General features: G+C 41.6%; 5 protein-coding genes and 1 non-coding gene across 13 annotated transcripts in view; 4 read left to right on the top strand and 2 right to left on the bottom strand.

Annotated features, from left to right (window-relative positions):
- Positions 1–14367, top strand: part of LOC132912561 (uncharacterized) — a 171229-nt gene extending 156862 nt beyond the window's left edge. For all 4 annotated transcript variants that reach the window (XM_060970060.1, XM_060970063.1, XM_060970061.1 and 1 more), the window contains exons 10-12: positions 2122–2434; positions 10789–10998; positions 11877–14367. In XM_060970060.1, the coding sequence (XP_060826043.1) occupies positions 2122–2434; positions 10789–10998; positions 11877–12515 (1162 nt within the window). In that variant the 3' untranslated portion in view covers positions 12516–14367. The remainder of the gene's footprint in view (positions 1–2121; positions 2435–10788; positions 10999–11876) is intronic.
- Positions 14368–14519: 152 nt separating this feature from the next.
- On the bottom strand, positions 14520–18918 carry LOC132912568 (zinc transporter 7). 3 transcript variants are annotated; one of them, XM_060970081.1, is made up of 3 exons: positions 18528–18918; positions 17634–17808; positions 14520–17229 (listed from the first exon to the last, which is right to left on the bottom strand). In XM_060970081.1, exon 3 carries the CDS (start codon positions 17187–17189, stop codon positions 16137–16139), a length of 1053 nt encoding a protein of 350 aa, XP_060826064.1. In that variant the 5' UTR covers positions 17190–17229; positions 17634–17808; positions 18528–18918; the 3' UTR covers positions 14520–16136. The 3 variants fall into 3 exon arrangements, with proteins under 3 accessions (XP_060826064.1, XP_060826063.1, XP_060826065.1); XM_060970080.1 differs by lacking the exon at positions 17634–17808 and having other exon boundaries at positions 18528–18917; XM_060970082.1 differs by lacking the exons at positions 17634–17808; positions 18528–18918 and adding an exon at positions 18171–18459.
- LOC132912851 (small ribosomal subunit protein eS25) lies at positions 17713–20334 on the top strand. The gene is made up of 3 exons (XM_060970629.1): positions 17713–17739; positions 19734–19826; positions 20016–20334. Exons 1-3 carry the CDS (start codon positions 17713–17715, stop codon positions 20277–20279), a joined length of 384 nt encoding a protein of 127 aa, XP_060826612.1. The 3' UTR covers positions 20280–20334.
- LOC132913081 (small nucleolar RNA SNORD57) lies at positions 19868–19938 on the top strand. The gene has a single exon (XR_009659325.1). It is a non-coding gene; the product is annotated as a small nucleolar RNA SNORD57 (small nucleolar RNA).
- A 149-nt stretch (positions 20335–20483) lies between the features above and the next one.
- Positions 20484–22615, top strand: LOC132912567 (testis-specific serine/threonine-protein kinase 1). Of its 2 annotated transcripts, XM_060970078.1 has the most exons (5): positions 20484–20794; positions 20872–20984; positions 21240–21413; positions 21474–22139; positions 22222–22615. In XM_060970078.1, the coding sequence occupies exons 2-5, from the start codon at positions 20901–20903 to the stop codon at positions 22393–22395; spliced, it is 1098 nt and encodes a 365-aa protein (XP_060826061.1). In that variant the 5' UTR covers positions 20484–20794; positions 20872–20900; the 3' UTR covers positions 22396–22615. The 2 variants fall into 2 exon arrangements, with proteins under 2 accessions (XP_060826061.1, XP_060826062.1); XM_060970079.1 differs by lacking the exon at positions 21240–21413 and having other exon boundaries at positions 20484–20984.
- The window catches only part of LOC132912562 (unc-112-related protein-like), a 37331-nt gene continuing 34137 nt past the window's right edge, over positions 22607–25800 (bottom strand). For both annotated transcript variants that reach the window (XM_060970064.1, XM_060970065.1), the window contains exons 4-8: positions 25381–25800; positions 24368–24796; positions 24005–24217; positions 23706–23942; positions 22607–23623 (exon numbers count right to left, since the gene is read on the bottom strand). In XM_060970064.1, the coding sequence (XP_060826047.1) occupies positions 23423–23623; positions 23706–23942; positions 24005–24217; positions 24368–24796; positions 25381–25800 (1500 nt within the window). In that variant the 3' untranslated portion in view covers positions 22607–23422. The remainder of the gene's footprint in view (positions 23624–23705; positions 23943–24004; positions 24218–24367; positions 24797–25380) is intronic.

Below are 25800 nucleotides of genomic sequence, written 5' to 3' on the forward strand. Positions count from 1 at the left end.
GTTAAAACGTATCACTGGAAAACTCGAGTAAATGTAATTCGCTGAGTGTTCCATTTTAACTTGTAAAGGGTTTCTCCGGACCGTGCAACCGTTTAAAAATCGCATTCCGCTTTCCATCGATTTATCCAAATATTTTTACCTTCGTTCTTGTTTTCATTACAAAGGTGTGTCTCGAACCTGGAACGTTCAAAAGGAAAATCACGCGGAAGGTCTAAAGGCCGATATCCGAAACAGCTCTTTCAACTGTTTAGAAAGCACGGTGTTCCATTGTCCATTCATTTATCCAAGTATTTTTACGTTCGCGGTTACAAAGGTGTTTTAAGCGTTGCACGGAACACTCAAAAGGAAAATCAATCGCACGAGGAAGCGCGATATCCGAAATACGTCGCGTAGCCCGTGATCCATTGCTTACCTGGCGGCCGTTTATTCTCGCGGCAGAGTGCGAGGTTTCCTAGCAGAGAACGATACCGAGCGGTTGAAATCGAGAGAAAAACGGTGGTCGATACACGCTTTGATTTAAAGTATCACTTTTATTGGCCGAGTAGCTTATCCGCCGTGAGCGGTCTGAATAAAATGTTTATTCTCGATGGCGATTCAAAGCACGACCGGCACGTAGCAGCTCGCAAGCTATATTTTTCCTGCGATAGATACGTCCAGCCCACTCGCTGCAATTTATTTGTGCCGGATACCATTAAAGGCGCGCCATTAGCTGTGCACGCCGCTACCAAGCCATGCCACCACGCTAATAGCCCGAGTAAATATCCTCCGAGGAGTGGATACTATTAAATCCAGACGCGATCCCGACCGATCCAAACGATCGAGCTCCTTCAATTGTCCCTATTAAACGCAGGTATACGCAGTCCCTTGCTACGCGTGGTAAAGTTTCTTCTGGACGAAAGTTACCGTGAACGTGAACGAAGAGAACCGCTCTAGAAACAATGGAATTCTTGTACAACCCTTGTGGAACTGTTGTGGGCCGATACGTCTGATTCATTAAGTTATTGCCGGAGCCTGAAACTTTTAGTGGACTCGATTACATTAAATCCGACGTGACGAGACGTATCGGTTAGTCAGACACATCTGCGTGGAGAATTGCGAGCACGTGTTAATGGATGATCTGATTTGTCGGGGAACTGTTCAATTTACAAGCGTACCGGCGAATAATCAACGCTGCTCGGAATCGATCTCGTTAAACACAGACGGGTCTGCGTTATTTCGCTTCCTATAGCCGTAATTGCATTTACTTCAGACCTCCATTTTTGTAACAATCTTAATTTCCTCGCCGATCTTTTTCTTTTTTTCTTCATCCGTCCAGTCAGCGCGAGCGAGATTTAATTAAAAGTCTATCTGTGTTCAATTAATAAAGGGGACCCACCCCCATCAACCGTTACATCGGTGTAATCATCGATCTTGCGTAATTACTGAGCTTGTCAGTTGCTTTGATTAAATCCTCCTTCTTTAGTTTCACAGTTCTTTCTCCGGTTTGTGGCTCTATATCGAAACAGGCAACATGACAGAGACTCTGTTATAATTCCGTGCAAATTATGCTGCACTATTTGTTAATGTAGATCGTTATTATTCGTGGAATGTGGGTCACTGATTTAAGCGAGATTGCGAACTAGAGATTTGTATCGACGTTCGAGTTTAATTTCTTGTTCCGTTATGGGCAAGCTCACAGCCGTAATGGAAACCCCTGTTAGCCCTCCCTCGTATTATTGGTCCACTTTTCCTATGCTAATTCGCCATTTCTCCTATCGTAGAGAGTTCACGATCCTTCCAATTACCGATACTATTAACCCCCGAGTGAATCCTCGTTAGAACTTGAATCCAATCCAATTGCATCATAAGGACACTGAGGAGCCACTTTCCTTTTTATGTAACCAATTTTCTCCGCCTCTTTTTAACCTCTTATTCATTTTGTCAACTCTCCTTACAGTCTTCTTCTCTATTCTTTCGCTTGTCATTAAAATTTTGCTCGTTAAAATTTCATTTTCCAAATATCAATTTCCCTCTACCAATTTATTGAAATAGAATTGCAAACTGAATAGCGACAGCAACGTCGACCAGTCGAGAATTACGCGAGTATTCAACTAATCGGCGATGATTTATCGAATTCCGCAGAGAACCGAATTGCAAGCTGAGGTCCTTGAACGTGTCTAAGTGTTTGCTCGGCGGATTAGATGCGGGCTGCTTGGGGGAGACCATCAGAAGGGCGCGCAATTTGGATGCTTTAAGGGCTGCTGGTGCGTCCAGACCAGCGGACGTCATGCCATTGGTTCTTGCATTGACAGAAGCGCCTTGTCTTCAGCTCTTAGATCTGGCCAGTCCACGACTAGCCCTCGACGATCATCCTTCCAGATTGCTGTGTCACGCGCTCGCCAGGAACACCACCCTTAAGCTGCTCAGTCTCGAGGGTTGGACTTTCAGAATAGAGGTAAGTTCGTGCAGAAGTTGTTTGATAATTTTTACACGTCAACACCGCAGTTAGAAACCATGTTAAGTCACGTTACTCTTTTTTTTTATAGAATAATATTTTAATAACTGAATATGTTTGTATTCGATTCTGGGGTTCGAATACGTGTTTCAGACAATTTACATTAGCATCAATTAATTACAATTATTATCATTATTTATGGAAATTAATTGTATACATTATATCTTGAAAAGACTCGTATGGCTTGCACCTGTATATTTTATATTAAAATACTTGCAAGCCAGTGAGTGATGTAAAAGTCAGAAAATCCACATGTAGAGGGTAAATTGGCAAGAGGGCGATAATTCGCGAAGAACAGAAGGCGCTGATTTGTATTCGTTGAGCAACCGACACGGGGGAAAGCCATAAAAGTTGAAGAGGGGAAAAATAAAGGGTGGGGGCGTCGAGTAAGAATCGTTCGAGCGGCAGGCTTCCCGTTTCCTGGTCGGTGGCTTGCAATTCCGAAAGTGCTAGCTGGTAATATCCTGGTGCTGCTCCGCAGCTGGCCGTAGCTATGCAGCACAAAGTTGCATAACGGTCCCGACCACCGCGTCCGACGAGAGAGCAGAATTCCAACTAGCCGTCTCAATAACAATGTCTGAAAAGTTCGTGTAAGCTCCGCCGACGCACGGCGCCGCTCAAACCTTCTTAAATCTGAAATACCAGCCGTGAGCATGCCGCAAAGCATTCTTTTATTCCCGCCGATAACCGCTTTGATAACGCAGTAACACAGAAAACTGCTTATCGTATTAAAGTACCGGATAGCACAACAAGCGAAAAATTCGATTTCGCGTTATATCGAAACTGACGTTCCGCGTAAATACCAGCTGACTTCCGAGTAAATCGAAACGATATAATTTCGCCGGTTTACCGATCTGCCCGTGGTCGACCGACGTGAACGTAAGATCTGCTAAGAACGAGGTGTACGCGCAACTCGAAACCGTGAAATTTTCAGCGTTCCGTGTGGTTATATCGCGTCATTGAGATTTCGAGAATACGAATTCACGCGGCGCTTACTTCTATTCCAAATTAGAACTTTTTTCTTCCCTAAGAATTGCGAAGATTATGGCTACGAATATTATGGAATGGGATTTCACACGGAGGACTCGCTCGTTTTTCTACGACTCATGGTTCTTTATCCTTTCAAACATTCCCCATGCCTGCTTTCGTCTTAAGAGAATAAATTAAACGAAAAAAGTAAGGATCGATACTAAACGAACAGACACGGAGTTTTGCGGTTACGTTTTCGAGGTTTCGACGGAATTACGAACAAAGCGGGATCCATAAAAGGAACTGATGAGGTATCCGGGGTCTACTAACAGTAACTTGGTGGCTCGTAAAAAGAATCACTCGAGAAGTCTGTGGTTTCCAACCATGGAACCGAGGTCACAGGGATTTGCGCATATCCCCGTGCTCTTCTTCTTTGGAATTTTTAACGACACCGCAAGACAGATCTGCTGGAAATTCCATTGAGTTTCCCAGCTCGTGCTACGTCCTAGCCATATTCGACGCGAAGCAACGACACGATTTGAAACCGTCGGGCGGAAACGAGCACGAGAAACGACGCGTTCCACAAACAGGAAATTCAACCGTTTTCATGCGCGAATTTTCGTCGATTTACCCCCACCGCCGGCGAATAGAACGATTTCCCTCGCAAACCAGCGGAAACGCCAACGAGATTGGACGTTCCACAGACGATTACACGCAGGACACTCCCTAAACGCGTCACCTAATCAGATTTATGACGTCGAGATTTCGAAACGACCGGCTAGCGGTCGGGGAGCCGACCGACAGGTGTCCCTGATGCGCATTATTTTCACACCACGCTTTGATTAACGTCCAGAACCACTAGCCACGCGTAGCAATTGTACGTCGATTACTGCAATTTCATCGTCCATTGCCGTTTCTTCGCTCCCTCCGAATTATTCGGCAACGACCAGCCTGAACCGATGAAATAACGTTGGCAAGTTTTAACAATAAGGAACGTGATGCATCGATTCGGGCACGACAACAGGTGTCTTCGATGGCAATTACTTTCACCACGCTTCCACGGAGATGGACGTTGATCGTTCTACTTGAGACGAAGCGTGCGCGTTGCAGTGGTAAATTTAATTAGAAGCGGTCGTCAATTAAGAGCGAAACTTGCTCTTGTCCTTTCCGCTTTTCGCTTCATAAAACGTTTCATCTAGTCGCACCTACTCGATGGTATCCCTTCTATGTGTGTACATATATCTGTCGAGTACATAACATAAATACTTCTCTCTCGGTTCCTTCCATTGAACCTCTTAACCTTCTCCCGGGGTTCTATCTCCGCCTAAGCCATTGTTGGCGACGAGCCATTGTCTCTGGTACGAGTAGGAGTAGTGGCTCGCGAAAGGGGCAAGACAACCGAAAAGCGGCAGAGGCGAAAGAGAACACGACCGCGAGATAATCCTAGCAGGTGCGCCGGAGGATTATCCTAAAGTGGGTAATTAATTATCAACGATACCGGCCGACCAAGGAAAGTAGAGAAGATAAAGGACAAGTGACTTGGGTATTGTTTAGACCGCATACTAATTGCTATGGGAGGAGTCAACGTGGAAAGAGAAGTTCGATCTTCTTCAGAAAGGAGAGAGAGAGCTAAGCCGTCGCATCGACGCGAAATATCGTTGATCTTTTTGTCGTTGCCTCGCGTCGTAGAACGTCACGTCGTCGACTTACAATGGATCCTGTTTGCCTTAGTCTCGGTTGGAACTTCGTTAACTAATGCGAGCGTACGTGAAGATGGAAATGGCTTACGAGCTCATCGTCGATAGTTGTGGGCGCAGCGCGTTCCCCTAATTAGCAAGCAGTTAATGTTTCCAAGTACCTCGGCCGTCTGAAACGTCTTCATGAATAATACAGAATGACCTATTTTATCACGTTCACCTCAAACACGAACTCGTTGTTCTCGCTGAAAGCAACGTTTAAGTAGAAGCTCGCTGGAACGCGACACCCGCATTCACGTCGTTTAAAATAGAACAAGAATTCGACAAACATTCGTTCCATTTTTACCACAGACTCAGAGATACCGGAATGTTTGTCGCACGATAGATGATAATATTGGCTGTACGAAAAGCTCAGCTATCAGCGGACTGACGAAACACCGAGTCGTTTCACTGAGTCTCGTAGTAACTTTTCCGCTTTAATTGGAAACCTATCATTATGCAGCGTGCGTTAAGAATGAAATTCACGAGCTACCTTTGGCTACCATCTGGTCAGACGACTGAAAGAATTATACGCCGTAAAATTCCCTTTGTAGAAATTATCCGATCGACGCGACGTCTGGTAGGGACCGCTCCTTTTCTACTGACTGAGCATTAAAGCCTGTTTCTACTACCGATTCGAGACTCAACCACCGTGAGCTCCTTTGTTCCTTTTCTTCGTTGCCTTCCGTCTCTTCGTATAAAATGCCATCCGCCATTCTATTTGTCGCAGGCGTACCAGAAGCCGCAATAGTAAAACCAAAAGAAGAACGAGAAGGAAAATAAAAAAGCCGAGATTCCTGTCCTCTTCTTATCGTGAAAGGTCGAACGAGCAAATGGAAGAAGAAAAAGTAGAAAATTTCGAATGACGATATGACCAATCGTAAAAACCATCTATACCACTGTACTGTATGAAATACGATGCACCTACATATGTATCACACATACATGACACGAAGCTCGTAAAAGAAGCGTAAGAGAAGAAGAATTTGAAAGAGTCTACCATGAAATTACCATAAAATTCGGCATTACTCGTTCCACTTCTCATTGCTTCTTTGTCCTTTCTCGAGACATCTTGCGATCTCTGCGATTTGACATTCGCTTCTATTCGTATTTCACGATAAATTTGCGAATCGAAACTGGGCTAGAAACAGATTGATACGAAGAAAACGAGGATAAATGCATCTCGTCGATAAGACGAATTTATCCGTAGGAAACGTGCAACGCGTTGTTCCCTGCGAGATTTACGTTCGTAGCAGCTACTTCTTTATTCCGAATGCAACGTCCTCGCGACCAATTTATTCAAATTACACGTCGAAAAAGTCACTAATGATTGACAGGATAAATGAATCGGAGCGATCGGTTCAAGTTCTTTGATACTTGGAAAACAAAATATATTGAAATCAATTTCTGTAAGTGTCCAAACACATACGGGTGTGTGCGGACGTTGGAAACGCTTGAAACGTCTCGACGCGATCGCGAAAAATGTGATTTATTTAAAAGCAAGAAGACACGAGCGAGATTTTGCCTTTGGCGAAATAAAGCGAACGATATCGAAGCAAAATACTCGACGGGCAAACAAGACATATATTCGCGACGCGGCCAAATGGATTCTCCATTATTAAAAATGCTGCCGTTCGCTCGTCCGTGTGATTCAATTTACTTAAATCTGCCGGCAAAACTCGCCAGCTCTGGCATCGCTGCATCATCCGACGCAGCTACATCGTTCCGTAACCAATTTCCCCGGGAAATAGAATACAGGAGAAATGGCGCATTAAGTGGACAAATCGATCATTGCCGGCAGAGTGGAACGACCTGGCCATTACTCGGAAACGCTCGCTCAAACATCTTCTTATTTATTATCCACCTGTGACGCGGTCCGAGCTTGGATGATTTATAACCTTTTCCTTATACGCAGCGTCAGTCACGCTAATCAAACGTTAATCAACTGCGGAATATTTCACGCATTCTACGACTTTCCAAAGTTTCCAAGTTGGAGTTGCTAAACTAAAGAGAGATACATAAGTAAAGCAACGTTAAATTTCTCTATAAATGGAGATCACAGGAGAGGAAAATGACAAGTACATTCTTGTAGATTTTCTAATTTTCATATCATTCGTCTTCTATCGTTCTTAAATTCTGATCGAATCACGGCATCGTGAAATTTCCGATACTCGTTGCATTCAACTCGTGTAACAACTCGATCCAGAAACAATTCGTTTAAATTCACCTAGATAAAGAGTATAGTCGAAATATGGGATTCTCAGACGCCATAAAATACGAGTGTGCAGGGGCCCGGAGGTTTTCCAGACCGCTCAACGTCGCCGGTAATATTGCCCGCGATAAATTACGCGGCATCCCATTCTAGCGCGACTTCCTTCGCTCGAACATTCTTTTCCACGATCCTGACCAGCGTCTATGGGGCTCGTTGAAAATCTCCATGGAAATGCCGCCGCGTCTGACGTATCTCGCTCCTCTTCGTTCCATTATGCAAAGCGATCTTGTGAAACGTTTATTCAAAACAACGTGAGAATTTGCCCGGTAACGGGAACAGCTCGTCTGAGAAAAACATGGCCTGAGATCAATCGTAACAACCCTCGCGGCTTATCTTTCTCCGACTTTGGTTTACTTTACGACATCGAGTACAAATCGATATTCATATTCGACAAACGTCGCTCGTGGTATCGCGATCGTTGTCAAAAGAGATAAAAGCGTACAACTACGACAAGCTCGAGTTTTTCTTCAAATTGCAGCCGATAAAAACTAACGTTCTAGATTTCTCGTCCTTGTCCTCAGTTTTCGAATGGGCTTATCGGCGGACCGATAGCGCAACGCTGTCGTTTAATCGCATCAGTAACGAGGGTAAACTGTGCAGCAACGTGCACAGGGGGTGATCGTGGATGAAATGTGGGCGGGAATCTCGGGAAGCGCGTAATTCGCAGAATATCCAGGATAAATTGTACAACCGTAAAATCCTACCGGTGGATGGATGATATCACGCGCGGAAACAATGAAGCGGAACGAACCCGGCCAGATTTAATTTAACGCACGAGGGTGATTATAAACAATGCAGCTCGTTCAAGTCCCCTCTCTTTCTCCCTCCAGCGTTCCTCTCTATTCTCTTCTGTTGTCCCTGTGCGCCGCTACCGCGGCCGCGACATTATTGTTCGGCCTGTCACGATCCGGTATGATTTCCATTTAAAAAGAATCGTGCCGCGGCAGCCGATTCATTGAATTTATGCGGCCACTCTGGTATTTTTCATCGAACTCGACCGGACCGTCGGCGTTTTATGTATGGCATGGTATCAACGATGCCGCGGACGAAAAACAATTTTCGAACACAACCTCGTCGACCATCGTTCTCCACGATGAACGCGTCCCCCGGGCTCGAACGTTTTCGTTGTGATTTTCACGATGACGTCCGTGACAAAAGTTACACCGACGGAACGAGATCGCGAGCAACTGTTCGGTAGTCGCAACTTCTGCTCGAAAGCGCGTAAAACAGCCGTCGATTATTAATAATGCCAAGTACGAAGCAAAGGAGAAGCGATTTACCGAAAAAGATTACTTCGTGACTTTGTATTTCAAGGTATTTCGACGGTTTTTAAATTCGTGGACCGGAAGCCTTTTGTACTTTGATCTTCGGACGGTAATCGTTTGTTTTCCATGTATTCCGAGCAAGAGTCTTTTAGAAGCTTAAACGTTGGAAATTCGTAGAATTTAGTCGGTTTAATCGCTTCCGCTGGTTCTTGAGGGATTCCTGTTTCGTTAGCAAGTACTTAACGAAGAAAATTCTCCGGCGTGTCGACAAGTAGCGGAGGTTCGTTATATTGGCCGAGGAGCAAGGTGTAATCGCGTTCTCCCGGCAGTTGGTCTGCGCTGGTCGTAATTTCGGCCAATTTTCCCAGCATTATTCAAGCCAAGCGAACGTTCCTCACGAAAACTACCTTCGTAAATCACGCGATCTGTCGGTGAAATTATTTCGCGCGGAAAAAGAGCCGAATGCCTCTGGAATCGAGCGCGAGACGAAGAATTCCAAAAGACGTACGAATTCGCGTTTCTTGTGCATTTTAATGGCCTTAAACCCGGCGAAACCTCGAACGAAATAAAACGATCGAGTAATTCGACAAAATAAAGCGACCGCAAGACTACAAAAACGTTTCGCAAGAAAACGAGGAGACGTGAAACGGGAAGCACCCAGCGTTCCCGTTAATACGTTTCGTGATAAAGGCTAACGACACCATTTTTTTTACGACCGTAGACGGATTAATTTCTGCGCAAGGCCGATGGAATAGAAGCGGTCGATTAAAATACCGAGCGACACTTGTTGCGCCGATTATCGAGTAAACATTTTTAAACCGTGGCTCGTCTGCGACTACGTATTTCAGGCGGCATACTAACCCTCATGAAATATTCTTCTGTATCGATTCGTTCAGACCCATTGAACCGCGTCCAAACAACGAACAAACTCCACTCTCGGCCCGAAATCTCCCATAAAATATTGGTTCTTTCAATCGTTCTACGATTCCTCTCTATTCGAAACGTAATTTCCCCTCAAAGCTGCCACACTGTTCGCTGCTTTCGTCCTGGCTTTTCACAAGCCACGCGAGATTCCCCGAGGGATCATCGCGCGCCAGAATATAGGGTACACGCTCCGTTCCACGCGTAGTTCTCTATCGCGACATTGAGAACAACCGTGGCAAAGTAGAACGTAGCCGTTCGAATCGAAGAGGTTCGACTTCGAAATCAATCTGAAGCAGCACGTCGATTCGCGCAGCTTAACGACGTCTCTGTTCGAAACTGTGTCGTCTAATTGGGTCACGCTATTTCCAGACGGCGCGTTCCGATATGAATCTTGAAAAGCCCGATGTACTTCCCACGCGTACGTCCTCGACAGCGACGAACATCGTTACACTGGAGATTTTATACTTCCGCGTTTCACTCGTGCCCCTAGGGTCTCCCGTGTTTCGCGTTGGAATCTTTCGTTGATCGTATTGTACGTGCTATTCGAAGTGGTAACACGACGAAGAACAACGCGACGCGATCGCAAACCCGATTTGAAGATTAGTCGTAGCTTGTTAACTTTCGTATTATCGTCGGAGCTTCATCTTGCGCCGCGCAACGAACCCGTGCGATCCTGTAATCTCGGAAGCCATCGTATCTGCACACGTCGCTTTGTTCCCGTCTCATTGCCGAGGTTACGTAATGCCACAAGCGATGTCGGCGTCGCGACGCTCTTAGACAAACCACTTTCTCGTTTAACGTCGTTCAGCAGCCTACGTTAATAATGGAAACCCCTGTCTATCAGTGGATCAAAGAGTCTTCGGGCGAATCGCGAGCGGATTCCCCACATTCCATTGACATTACCCCTTTGTCTTCCTATGTCGTGTCACATACGTCGTGTGGAATTATAGATACGATTCAGCAAAGATAAATTGTAATCGTAGCGAAGCCTAATTTCGTCTCTGACTTTAGCATCGATTCTTCAGATTGAGCAATCTGAATAGAACATCTAAATAGAAATTCAAATTTTTGTTTGGACTGTCAAGTCAAAGGATATGGAAGAAATGAGAGATACGGTCGATGTTGCAGGAATCCGACAGCCTAGCAGTTTTTTCTGAGCTGCTCAGATATACGAGCGTCCGCGAGCTAAGTCTTTGCAACGCCCGACTACATCTGGCCGTCCACGAGGGTCCTTTGGCGAGATTAGGACGTCGAGACGACGCCGGGGCCGAACTCCTGAGAGCCGCGCCGCCTCCTGCCTGCCCCGCGATTGTATTCCTCAGGCTGGCTGGTTTTCAAGTAAGTAATCCTCTTTTCCAGGCCACCATCCCGCAGGGTAATGAAAAGGATCCAGCTCGGACTTCTGACTTCTGCGCGAGTTCCGCAACTACGAATTAGATCATTGGTCGTCTTTAACGAGTCGACGAAACTGATTCCCCGATGGTTAGACGTTCGAAATGAGAGATGGTTCTCTCTTCTCGAGGAATCTTCTCTTTCGAGTGGCCTCTCTCTCTCTTTGTGCCATAAATAGAGAGGTTAATTGGACCGTATCGAAATGCAGACTACGATATCTCATTGTAAGGATGACCTGAAAGCAACTGCTGTTCCTCTCGGTTATTCTCAAAGTGCTTCGAGGGACTCCGGTGTTAATACTCGTATCGCGTGTACCAGAACAAGAGGGTAACGACGCGTTACGTTCAACTGAGAATTCTAGCCGACGTATCAAGTTGCCAGAGGATTCGACGCGAAACGTCACATTCGAGACGCTCGAGTCCAGTGGAACCAGCCGATTCGTAATTCGAGGCCGACGATGATTCGTTTGTGGTTTGGCCAGCGGTCATCCTGACCGCGGTACATTATTCGTCCTGCTCCGGGAACTGGTCTTGGCTGTTCTGTTACGTCGTAAAGCCAACTACGACGATCGATATTGCGTTCTTCGATTCGTTGCGTAAATCTTGGAAAAGTAGACACACGGAAAACAACGTTTCCTCGAGGCGGCTCCTTCAAATTTGTCTTTCCCCTTTTCACCCTACGACTGATCAGAATTCGTGCAACGACCCTCGAAATTCCCATTCGTCTTCGTTATTCGACAGCCCCGGTCTTCTCTTGTAACCGAAAAAGAGAGGAACGAGAATTGTCGTGAACAAAACGGTGCACAGCATTATTTCTGATTCCAGGTGACAGTGAACGATCGTCTGGCGCTACGAGGGCCTCTTCTCTTGCCATTCCTCGCGGGCTTCACCGCTCTCAGCGAGCTGGACCTCTCGTTGGACAAATCCACTATAGGAGGCAGCAGTGGATCTCTGCTCTTCATCGACGACAAGATCCTGCAGCAATTCTTCGCCTGTCTCTCCTCTCACTTTAGGAACCTACAATCTTTGAGGATCAATTTCTGGCGAGTTACCCTGGAGGACAGCGAGAAGACGATGAGACAGATCGCGAAATACCTGAAACTGTGCAACCTGAGCTTCCTAAAGGCGAACGGATTGATCGTGACCGACAGTGCGAAGAAAGTGCAAATGGAGCACGTGTTCGTGCAGACGATCCTGACTCATCTTCAATACTTGACTTGGCTCTGCCTGGACGGAGTGGATTTGACTGAGACCCAGGCTTCCAGTATCGGGAAATGCGTAAGAGATCGGTTCCCAGGAACTTCGTTGGAGATCAGCGCCAAAGACGTGCACGTAAAGTCCGTGAAGGCCTTGGTTGCCGCGATAGAAGAAGGAGGAAGGGCGGAAGTCGTGTACACCGGTGGATCAAACTGTAGATTGAAGATCACGAAGGTGCAGAAGAGCAGCAAGAGCAAGAAAAAGTGAAGAATTGTCGGAACACCCTTGGTTATCAACGATACGGAAGCTTCTTAATTGTCTGGCCACGGAAGAACGTGGCCATAGAAAAATAACGATTGGAATTTGATTGTAGATGAACGAAGTATAGAAAATGGAAACGTACGAAGTAGAAACGAGAGATATTGATTGCGCGTGATTCTTGAGTATCCATGAGCGATCCGGTGAAACGGATATCGAAAAAATTGAGAGGCTAAGGGGATGTCTAGGATGAGAATATAAGCGCGTAGTTTTAGGAAGATACGAGATCGACGATGTTAGCCATAAGAGGCATGTAGAATAAAAAGACTACTCATACTACGGAGGAAATAAATGGAGAACGAGGGAAGAATGAAATGAAGCCGACACTTTGTGGATTTTCGTCTTACTGTGATTTCCTTTTCTGCGCATCATCACTTTCCTAACGGTATAGATCATAGATCATAGCATTGTTCGCTCGAATGTTATTCTAGATACTCCGTTAAACGCAGAAAAATGTCGAGATCGTAGAGATAGGATCTTTATTTTAAAAGAGATAGAGTGTATTCTTTTGAGGGAGGAAAAAAGAGGGAGAGAGTAAGGAAATGGAAAAGGGTGGAAGAACGAAACGAGATAAAAATTTATCGCGAGACCAACACGTATACACACACGCATACGTACTATCGAGAGAATATTTAAAAACAAATAATAAAAAAAGATATAAAAAAGAGGCTGTTGCAACTAGATACGTTCGTTGTTGTTAGATGGACTGTAAAATATGATTCAGAGTAATATATTATTATTATTATTGCCATTATTACGATTACTATTATTATTCCTACGATTATTAGTATATTCTGATCACGATTATTAAATGTTACGATCGATTGAATTGCAATCGACGATCCAAGAGTGAAATGGCTTTACCGGATGGCGCGTTGTTGGAGACTTGAAGAAATTTTATAAATTATATTCTATAGTAGCGGGTAGAAAGAAAATACGTATCCAATGAGAAAGAGGCGTCCTCGGATTTCGAATTATGCGATTACACGCTAAATAGAAAACGATGGCTATTATATTGTATAAAAATAAGGAAACGAAGAAGGAGAAAGAATACAACAGAAAATATATATCTCTGCGAGTAAAAACACACAACTGCCAAATCATAACGTAGAGTTTAATTCGCGATTATCGGTATTATATCACGAGTTCGTTATTTTTTAGGATAAGCGCGATACGACGATTTTTATCCACCGATCGCCGAACTAGAACGCAAGGTGTGATTTTCTGCCATCTCTTTGCCAATACCGAGCAAAAACTACGGAGAGAACACGATACTGCCATATACCTTCGACGAAATAATAATAACAATAATAATAAAAAGCAAGAAATAAACGAGTTTAATGTGAAACAGATCAACGAGTAAGTTCGATCGGATTCAGTTCAGCTTTACATGAAAAGCAGTTTCACGGTGTTCGCTCGATTTTTCGTACCGTTAGCGAGGAAACCGAAGTTTTTGATTCCCTTTTATCGTCCATTTTAGATAGCCAGGTATAGCCTCGCAGGAACGAGAGTTCCATACAGTTTTTCATTTTTGATAGTTTGCTATGTACATAAAACACCGCACGAGACACGAAAGCATCCTTATCGAAGGTACGATCTGTTAAATTTTGCGAGACCGTTTTAAGGAATAAACTAATTCAAACGGCGAGAGACTGAAGCTGACACCATACGCGCGCACGTTGTCCAATGCATTCAAGATCGTTTTATCGTGTGGAATCAGCTTCAGCGATTTTATTATAAATATTTATGTATTTATATGTGTATACATATCCTTCAAATAAATGTAATATGTGTTTGAAAATTTTTTAGAGACGTTATTCCCTATATAGGAGTCATCATATCTCTTGTTGATGGGTATTTCTAACGGCATCAATTATGTTAAATTAAAACATTCTGTATTTTCTACAAAAAGGTTCTACTAGTAAAAGGATCGTAAACGAGACAGATCAAAGATTATTATAAGTATTTTTCTTTATTATTTACACTTTGCTCATGTCGAAGATATTCTCTTCTAAATTTTTCGTTTATACAATTGTATTAATAAAACATAACAACGTTGGCTTTCATTTCAGAAATTACATAGCTCGTCGTGGTAGTTTCGTCGAATAGCGCTGCAAATAATGCGTCCATTTCAGTATAAGATGGTACAGAAACTCGATAAAAAAATTCCTCTCTACGTTCTTATTAAATATTCTTATTAATTTCTATGAGGTTTCATTCCATTTTATCAATATCTATATTTTGGCTTACATCATCACAATCTCAAATATACAAATAATATACCTTGACTATAATGGAATGTCCTGGTCATGTTTAAAATTTATGCTTACAAATCTGTAGTTAATTCTAATTTGATAATCACTTTTCCAAAGATGTATTACAATATTAATGAAAATAAATGGATAACGCTTTTTGTGAATGCGAAATATGGTATTTGAAACTTTCTAAATGAAGATGCCTCATTTCGTTTCAATCATATGCGATTAAATGAAATGTACGAAGAAAATTTCATTTTCCATGTTTAAGAAACTTTCTATTGCTATATATTTTGATATTATTCGCAATTTGTCTATCGGATATTTATAGAAATGATGTTTCATCAATATAAATATGCTGACTATGCGCGTTAACCATTCGTAAGTATTTAATACGAATGGGATGAATTTACTTAACGCGGCTAATATGTCAAAAATATGATAAATTATAAGGAAAGCACAACTTCGTTTAGACATAAGAAGATCGATTTATATTACACTTTGTAAAGTTATATTTATATAAGATATATTTCACACTTTCTGTATAGTAGTGACTAGCTGTCTGTAGCTGTCTGTATATGGTTATGGCCACCGTAATTATGTGCGAATATGATCTTTTTTCTTTGTCCTTCATTTTACACACAATTGACCATGATGTTTAAACTTTACCGTGAATAGTAATTGTATACAAATCAATGCAAAGACGAAGTAGAAACATTTTTATAGGTATGGCTTAAATTAGCCCTGCAAAGATAAAAAGACGTAATTTAATGCAGCTTTGATCTTCCAAAATGCATTTAAATGCATTCTAATATAAAAACTTCGGTAGATAATACAAAACATGACGAGCGATTTTTGATCGTTAGAAAGTACAGAGTTAAAGATAGTACAGAGATAAGTTGCAACTTGATGGAAAAGTACATCGTTAGCATTTATGGATGAACGAATATCTATATTTACAACAGAATTATAAAGAAATGAAATCAATGATTATCATTCGTGATAGATGTAAATAATCAATTGCGCTAATTTTACAAAATTGGCATATCCTTAAGAGTAATATCAATATCCTGAGTTGCGAATTTTTACTATTCTTTCTTTTTCTTTTCTTTTAACTTCAACAAATTTTTTAAATAATCTGTAATCCAAGATGATATTCACTGTTGCTTAAAACAAGATATCTGCATAATTTTAAAATGGCAAGAATATTTTGCACGAGTGCAATATTTCTTGCTTGCTTTTGACAAACTCCACAAATAGATACAGTCTTGGAGCACTTGTAAGAACACTTTATGACATGCATGCTTTTCATAGATCACATAGGTGCATAATCTAACTGAACAGTTAGATGCCTTACTCCAGCTGATTGGAAAATCATTTGTGTGTGTGCTACAACGTATTTAGGCTCTACTGTTCTGGCAACTTCCAATTTCAAGCACCCAACGTACACATCTGAGCACAGTGTCCAGAAATGTGGATCTTGCACACTATATACCCCAGCTAATTGAGTCACCTTGTTATAACACTGTGGTAAAATGTGGTCCAATGCAGCTGGTTGCCTTTGCATCAGTATTTCCCACGAATCTTTCATCAGGGAAAGCACACTTAAAACTATCAATACTGAGATCAGCATGGAACAAATTGGATCAGCTATAAACCAGCCAAACAAGCGCATCAGCACTGCTGATATAATTACACCCACAGATCCAAGAGTATCTGCTAAGATATGCAAAAAAACTCCTTTCATGATTTGAGAGTTTGTACCAGTGAACGATGGATCAATTTCAACATCATGATGGTCGTGACTATGGCTATGATTCAAGTGAGGATGTGCATGACTTCCATGAGAATGAGAGTGACCATGTCCCATTCCATGGCTGTGTCCATGACCATGACGGAATACATACATTCCTACTAAATTAACTATTAATCCCATAATGGACACAACCAGAAGTCTTTCGTGTTTTATCTCCGGAGGCTCAATGGCTCTTTCCACAGCTTCTGACATAATGAAGAGAGCAATAAAGAACAGAAGCAGAGCATTAACAAATCCTCCCAGAACTTCTGCTCTAACATAGCCATAGGAGTATCGTTCGTTTGCTCTCCACTTTGTAATAACTGATGCAGCCAAGCCAAATAATAAACCAGTACAATCAAAGAACATGTGGAAACTGTCTGATATTAAACCCAAACTGTTTGTCCATATTCCATACATTAATTCAACACAGGCAAAGGATAAATTCAATAAAAGAAATAAAAATAAATTCCTGGTATTTTTATCAGAGAATATTAAACGTTTCCATCCCAATATCTTCTCCTTTATCCTGCTGCCAAGATTCTTTGAATCTTTGTGCGAAAGTGGAAGCATTTTCTCTGGTACAAGCTTGTTTGCAGTAATGAAGCTTATCCTAAAAATAGAAAGAGTCATTTTTTTATAAAATGAACTTTTGTGTTATACTTCTCGAAAAAGTTTTTTCAAATGAACCTTTTCCTAATTAATTGTATTTATATCTTAACAGAAACATTTAAACAAAAAATCTTAAGCTTAACTTTGGTTTTAGGGAACATAAAATTATTGATTTTCTTTTTATCATCTGATAGTTTTCCACACATAGAATTCAAACATGCAGGTCTTAACTTTAGAAATCCAGTGGTACAACATTTATGTATATATAAAACTGAGCGTTTTTAGCATATTTTACAGGTTAGTATATCACCATTTTATGTATCACCACAGATGATCGATAAACTGAACTTTGCCGAATATTATTATTGTATTATTAGTGTAATCTAAACCTAATTCAAAACTCACGATTCAAAATCCCGCCGCAAAATGGCTGTCACCCACGTGCATTTGTATACAGCCAGCGACTCCAATGATTGGATGGATCATGGATAGAAGTAAATATGGCGTCAAAGTAACTTATACTTAAAATATGTTAAAACGCTCAACTTTACTTACACGTAACTTTGGAACCGCTAGATTCCTGAAATTAAAACTAGTATCTTTTAATTCTAGGCGTCGAAAACTATTATAATATACAAAGAAAGTCAATAATTTCATGTTTAATAAACCGAAATACAACCAAATCTTGCACTTCAACAAAAATATTGACATTCGATGTTAATTCGATGTCAAAAAAAAAATTGATATTCGATAAAATTAAAAATATGTCGATAATACACAGACCAACATACAGCTGATTAACGATACTCTCATTTATCTATTCATCACATATATTAACGATGTCAGAAATTGACTTCCTAAATGGAACATATTGTTTACGATGAACTGCCACGTTGTCGACATTTCAGCTGTTCCATTCGAGTACAATAAAACTCCATTCACCTGTATAAAACTTGTCGGGCGATAAACAGTTCATACGATTATAGTTTATATAATAGCAGCTCAACAATGAAATCCACTATTTACTCTTCTCCGTTCATATAATTGGTGTGCAAAGTCAAATAAATAAATTCAACCAACAAAAGTTCAGTTAATCAGTCATTAACTAAAATTTCATTTAGACAAATGGAGTTCTATTGTATTTATTTAACATTAACATATACAGTAACATAATAAAGATGTACGTAACATGTACGTAACGTAACACATACAGAATAAAAACACGATTAACACTAAATTTCGAGCGGTGAAAGGTATCTTAACCCCACATAAGGTAACATTAAGAGAAGAAAAAAATACCTTCTTGTATAAAACTAAATACAAATGGACATTCGTTGTTAATTAAATGACACCAAAAAGTATTCTCAGCGCGAATACATTTTGTCAGCGGGTCAAAGATATGAAAAACCGGGACTCAAAAACACACGGCGTGGCGCCATACTTCACACGTTACAGCCACTCCTCAGTGGTCGTAGTCAGTGACGACAGTGACTGACAGCGACAGCATTGACTAAGGACAGAATAGACCTGACATTCACTTCTTTTTCATGTTTTGGGAATTATCTGACACTCTTCCATTTTCATACCACACGCGAAGTTATTGATTCTCTATGATAGTGGTTAGAATCATTGAATAAATATAGAATAGATTTGACATAAATTCAATGTCACTTATAATACGTATGATATATCTCATGAATTTCTTATCAATCTGAATCTTAACAATTTTACAATGAAAAAATTAATTTTAATAAAATGATTAATTTATCTACCCATAACATAGTTACTTTTTAAATTTTCTAACATTTTTGAAGTAACATTTACTAAAGTAGTAATGTAGGGGGCACTAAATGAGATACGCGTTCAAGATGGCAATACCTTCATTTCCCCTTTCTTTCCGAGTGGACAGCCATCATGGTGAGTACTTATGAGAAAGATCTTATTTTTATTTTAATAATACTTACATAAAATAATTTCATCTATGTTTTAAAGATCCCATTTCTGTGTAGTGCAGTGTTATCATTTTGAAAATTAATTGAAAAGGTTTGTACTAATAATGTATGAATACGCGGATAACCTTTCTGAGCGATTTCATCCACATGGTGTGTACAGTGCAAATAAGATATTTTATTCTAAGACGATTTTGTTTACTTAGAATATTGTTTAATTAGTTTCAGAGGATCGAAATTAATTTATGTTCATTATACAGAATGGGAACTTGTTTTGATTTCATAAACATGGCAGTTCTAACCTCTTCTCTTGACCCTAAGTTTTGTTGACACTTTGAAATATTATTGAAAGAAAAAACAGTATTGTAAAGTACATTATTTATTCTATATTTAGAGTTAATAAATGCTTTAATAAATCATTATGATGAGAAAACTCATTCTTGATTGCTTTTGTGATAGTATAATGCTGATTTAATGAGCCTGATTAATAACCAACATCGTTTCTTAATACTTATATCTTGCTGAACATTTGATCTAATTTTGTTTCGTATTTTAGCCTCCGAAAAAGGATACTAAAGGGTCTTCAAAGCAGCCACAAAAAACACAAAAGAAAAAGGAAGGTGGATCCGGTGGCAAAGCCAAGAAGAAGGTTTGTACGATAGTTGGAATCATGGATTAATTTGTAAAATATGTTAAATGATGTAAATTTATAATCTTGACGAACAGTGGAAGTAAAAAAGCTGATTTAATGAGACTGATACTATTTTATAAAAAAATATGTTTAAAAGAATGAATCTAGATAGATACCTAAATCTTTTCTTAATTTTGTCTATTATAGAAGTGGTCCAAAGGAAAAGTACGCGATAAGTTAAACAATCAGGTGTTGTTTGACAAAGGCACATATGAAAAACTACTCAAGGAAGTGCCACAATACAAATTGATCACACCCTCCATTGTTAGTGAAAGGTTAAAAATTCGTGGATCACTTGCTAGGAGAGCACTGATTGAATTGCAACAAAAAGGACTTATTAAGCAAGTTGTACAGCATCATGCACAACTAATTTACACACGTACCACTAAAGGTGATGATCCGGCTGCGTAATTCGTTTTTACGCAATGTATAATAATGTTTAATAAAAATTATTAATAAATCCAAATATTGATTTATTTCACATCGAATATGTATATAACGAAGTTAGGAGCAAAAAATATCTTTATAAAATATACCGCGTGTATAAGAAGCGACGTGAACATACTTTTAAAGCGAATCTAGTCATGGCGAAATTACTCTCGAGAATCGATCGTTTGTTGTTTTTGAATATTATGGCTGTGTTCGAATGAGACACGGATCTTTTCCTCTGCCCCGTTCCGTACCAGGTACAAGCTGGTGTCGACGCTCAAAATTCTAGTGTACACAGCCATTTGAAATGACAGAACGATTCCCCGACTCGGGTTCATCGACGTGATAATCAGCGAGGCGTGCTCCGGCTCCTTGCGGAGCGTGAACTGCAACATCTCTGGCGACAAAATTGATTGAATCACGTTCAAAGAAAATACGGGTAGGCGCCCCGAAGGGGGAAGTTGGAGAAACTTGTCACGATACGGAATAAAAAGGAAGTAAGTTATCTGTACGAAGAAACGAAAGCAGACGAAAGGTGTGTAACGAAGAAGAAGAACCAGTTATCTGTTATCAGGATCCGAAGTCCAATGAAGATCCACTGGCATGGCCACGCAACTCAGCCCCCGAAATTCGGAGGTGAACGCTCTTGAGCAGCGGGGCTATCTTATTGGCAAAAAAATCGGACAGGTTATTTATCCCTAACCCTCTATTCCCTACCTGTTCGTTAACCTCTTCCAGTTCCCCTCTACCTGCTTTTTGCTCTGCAATATTGTGTCGTCTGTTTCTTTTTAAACTCTGTACGTTCCTTCAAACGTTCCCGCGTTCTCATCTCTTTCGTAGGACGAGTATATTCTTTATACTTTTTATTTTTTGTAACTCGAATTCTTTTTATATTATCGTATAATTATTCCCGGAGGCAAACTGGAATTTTGTAAATGTTAGGGCTCGTATGCGACCGTACACCTGGCGGAATATGTGGACGGAACGAGCTCGAAGAAATTGCGATTAGCTTGTAAGATATTCGACAAAGAAAAAGCGCCGCTCGATTTCCTCAACAAGTTCTTTCCTCGTGAACTCGAAATCCTTACAAAGATTGAAAATCCTCATATAATTCAAGTAAGACCACAGTACTAACGGAACAATACGTTATTTAACGGTCGGTAAAAAAAATTACAGGTGCATAGTATATTGCAGCGTGGTCCAAGAGTCTTCATATTCATGCGTTATGCGGACAATGGTGACCTCCTGGATTTTGTAAAAAGAAATGGTGTTGTACCGGAACAACAATCGAAGCTTTGGTTCAGACAAATGGCTTCCGGTCTGCACTACCTCCACGGGAAGAATATCGCCCACCGTGACCTTAAATGTGAGAACATTCTGTTATCCAGGAAGTTCAATGTCAAGCTTGCAGACTTTGGTTTTGCGAGATTCTGCGTTGATCACGAAGGTAGACGCGTTCTAAGCGAGACTTATTGTGGCTCTGCGGCATACGCTGCACCGGAAGTTGTTTCCGGTACCCCCTACAACCCAAAACTGGCCGACGTCTGGTCCCTTGGGATAATCCTATTTATCATGCTAAACGCCTCCATGCCCTTCGACGATTCGAACCTAAAGAAACTATTGAAGGATCAGATGTCGAGGAACTGGATGTTTCGATCCCGAGTGCGGGAAACGGTATCTGCACTGGCAAAGAGCATCGTCAAACACATTCTAGAACCGGACATTACTTTGAGGCTAACGCTAGAAAGGGTTCTAGGCCATGAATGGGTACGCACGAAAAAAGAGAAACCTGGATCTCTTACTGGTCGATTAGTACATTCAGCACCGCCTATCCACGCGCAGGTGATTCATCTTAAATAAGAAACAAATATAAAACTTCCAACACATTATGCGTCCACATTATTTATAATTTACATTGTACCAGACTTGCGGAGGCGGAGGAAATTTAGTTGGAGCAGGGGCTGCAGGGGGTGGCAACGTACCCGTAGTACTAAGAGGATTACCGTCATTCAAGAATACTGAGAATCAAAATCATGGTACCATTGTAAAGGCTACGGACAATGCGGGAAAAGATACACAATTGTCTGCCATTGAATGAAGAAACATAAGACCGACAAGGATGAACCAGCGTCGTTCGTGCGTCGAACGTCGACGAACACACGAATGTTTATAATACATTTTTTTTTACATTGCTGATTATTGTTGATATATACATGGTTTTTAATAACGCATACTTTTAATAAAGAATATCACAGTTTTAATAAATCATGAATAGTGATCTATATAAATCGGGAATAAATTTAAGAGGATGATAATAATTAAGTTTATTGTACAACTAGCATCTATTAATATACAAAACTATAATTTTTGATTACACGTTCGGTAACGTGACATAATATAAGTAGGTAATAAGTAACGGTACAAGTAAATATATTTAATATATATAGTTTACACTAAAACAACAAATAATTTACACGATTTAATATGTCCTCGCTTCTGTGTCAATCTCGCCCGGCATAGCACCCCCTCATGTTAAAACTACACGTATATTTTGCCTGAGAGAGATTGATCTGGGCGATCGAAAAAATCATAAAGAATATTATCTAGTGAGGTTGAGTCTAGAGGGCAACTCAAATATAGCATGCTTATCCTTGTAAAAATATTAATTTGTTCGTGGCCTGGATCAACAGCATCGCGTGTACAGAAGGCGTGGTTTACTCTGGTCGATTTTGTGCGTGTTTCATTTGTAAAATATAAAATAACTCGCTATTATGCGCGTGTTGCTTTACAAACGATTTTTTTTATCTCGAGGTTGCAATGAATCACCCTTTTTATTTCGTACTTCGAGCGAATGATTAATTCGCCAAGAGCGAGTCATTTCCTATGTGAAATAAAAGATGCACTCATCACGAGAGCAGCAGTTGTATACAGACGATACAATTTCTCTATTTACAAATACTATAATAAAACGTCTAGATATAGATTTAAGTATTTTTTACAAATTTAAGCCAACATACGGCGTTGTTTCTCAGATCAGAGTTTCCATTTTCACGAATAACAAACAATTTAACACTTCGATAAGTGTCGCGGGTTTATCGAATGAAATATTTTTCCTCCTCTGATTTCTAAACCCATCCACCAGTTAGCTTGTGGAACATCTCTTCGTTCAACGTTTGATTCGCCTCTTTCGATCGCATCGACAAGAATATATATCCTCCAATGAATTCGTGAACGACTTTACAGTCTGCAGACTGGCACTCAAAGATAATATTCTCTTCCTCGAATTGAACCATCATATGTTTTACTTCCCAGTTTACGTTCCATGCCTGTGTAAATAAGGTGCCGATAGTACAAAGTCCTTTACAGATACCAGATCCTTAACAGTTATATACACATAGATCCGCTCACCTTCATCGTATTGTATCTCCAAGTTTTCAAGTGATCACCACTGTGCAGCTCCATTCGCATCAACCTATTATTAGCGATCCCCAACAGTTCGTCTTTACTCTTTCCAGTGAATCTAACTACAAACAGAGAGATCCCGTACTCGGGAAGAGATTGCCACGCTTTGATGTAGTTCAATTTGGCCTCGATTAGAGGCAGATCTTTCACGTTAGCGTGTGCCTCCAAAATCCTCTGAACCAGCTACGAATATGGAAAAAGAGATCAGTTCCCGAAGAGAACAATTACAGAAACAAATAACTTACCTTTCCTTTGAACTTCTTCGCAAATCTAGGCGCGACGTAATCTTCGGGCACGATATCAAGAGCGCTGGGATTGATCGCAGGTGCAGGGGCGGGCCTTTGCAATTGCAAGAAAGCCGTGATACTGTTCACCTCGCTTTCGTAAGAGGCATCTGCGAGAGAACGCCCCTTCGCCGCTAATCTGCACGCCGCCATCCATTTCGCATATTGTTGTTCCTGCAACGAGCAACAGAGAACTCGGTAATTCCCACGCAGAGACGGTAAATCCGCTAAAGTCACTTGATCTAATGGTTGCTAATTGCAGGTTAATTAAATTTCAAATGCGAACGTCGGCGTGAACGAGGGCGGAGGCTGGGTGGTACTCACGTTGTCGCATCTGATCCACATCTCGGCCATGCCCTCGGCACTGGGCACCTCCAACCTGATCCCGTAGCGACCTTGCGAGAGATGGACATCGGGCGTGACCTCGCATCCACGCAAATTGATCACGTGGGCAGGCGACTCGGTGCTATTTGTCTCCTCCCGACTCTTGTATAGCCTCAGCTGAAGGTCTCTGCACGTGACCCAGTAGCGCTTAAATGCCTTCAAGGTGAAGCGCTTCGGCTTCAAAAAGCGAAGGTAGTCGCACAACTCGGGCACCTGGGTGATGTCGCTGGGACCATTACTAATATTACTGCCCTCTAAAGTGACTTGAAGGTCCGTCAAGGCTGCGTCAATGTCGTCCTCGACCGGAGAGGAGGCGCCATTGCTGTCGTAACTCGGCTGCGGTACGCTCGCCTGAAGATTCACTTGCACCTGCGTCACAGAATACAAATGTGGCCAATGTCCACCTTGCTTCCACCGTAGATACGAGTTTCCTCTTTCTTAATCCGATAACCACGACGACATGATCGGAGAAACCGGTAGGCGTGTATCGGATCAATGATGCCAACGTTTTCTCGATTTGTTAATCGGTTTAAGGAAACGAGATTTGCATGGGAGGATAGAACCGAGCGGAGGCGATTTATCGTAAAGGCGGACGAGTGTCTTTAATTGGGCAAACGTCCCGTACGATCGTCGAGCAAACTTTTCTTACTTTCTGTGCTTCTATTTTCATATGTCCCGATATGCCGATCTTTCCACAATTTTAGTCCTCCGCTGCGATGTCTCGTGTCATCGTCAGCTATTTCAGTCTGCCGCTCGCCAAGACCGTCTCTGGACGCAGATATATATAGATCGATCCAGTCGGCGAGCGCCGGATGTTTGGATCGTGAAAACGTTAGCCGCGTAAACAATTGCGCAGCGGTTGGCCGTCGCGGTGCTACAACGCAAATCCTCGCAAACGGAAAAGGGAAAAGGCTCAGTTGTCGTCGTTAGACCCAAAACGGTAAGAAAAATACCTGCAGCGCAGCGAACATGAGCATTTCTTCCTCGGTGCAGTCGATTTCCTCGGCGAGCAGCTGCCATTTGGCCTGCTCGTAAATCATGTTGATCCTGACAGCGTCCGTCTTCGGGTTCAGATCATAGAAGGAATAGAACTTGAATTTCAGCCTCAGGGTGTCGAATTCGCGTATTCCCTGTTCCATGATCGACAAGGACGAATCGAGCCAGGCCACGTTCATCCTGGCGCGTTCCACGAGGTTCTTCGGCCTGATCAATTTTGCCCGCACCTCTGGTGAGATCGTAGTCGGACTCTGGGCTAGAGACTCGGACAGCCCACCGTTCAATACCTCAAGACTCATAGTGCTATTGTTAGCGTTGAACGATCCTGTGCTACCAAAACCCGACGAGTTGTTGTTCCTCTTCCAGGTACCGGTTTG

Source organism: Bombus pascuorum, chromosome 12, assembly GCF_905332965.1.
Source record: "Bombus pascuorum chromosome 12, iyBomPasc1.1, whole genome shotgun sequence".
NCBI lineage: Eukaryota > Metazoa > Arthropoda > Insecta > Hymenoptera > Apidae > Bombus > Bombus pascuorum.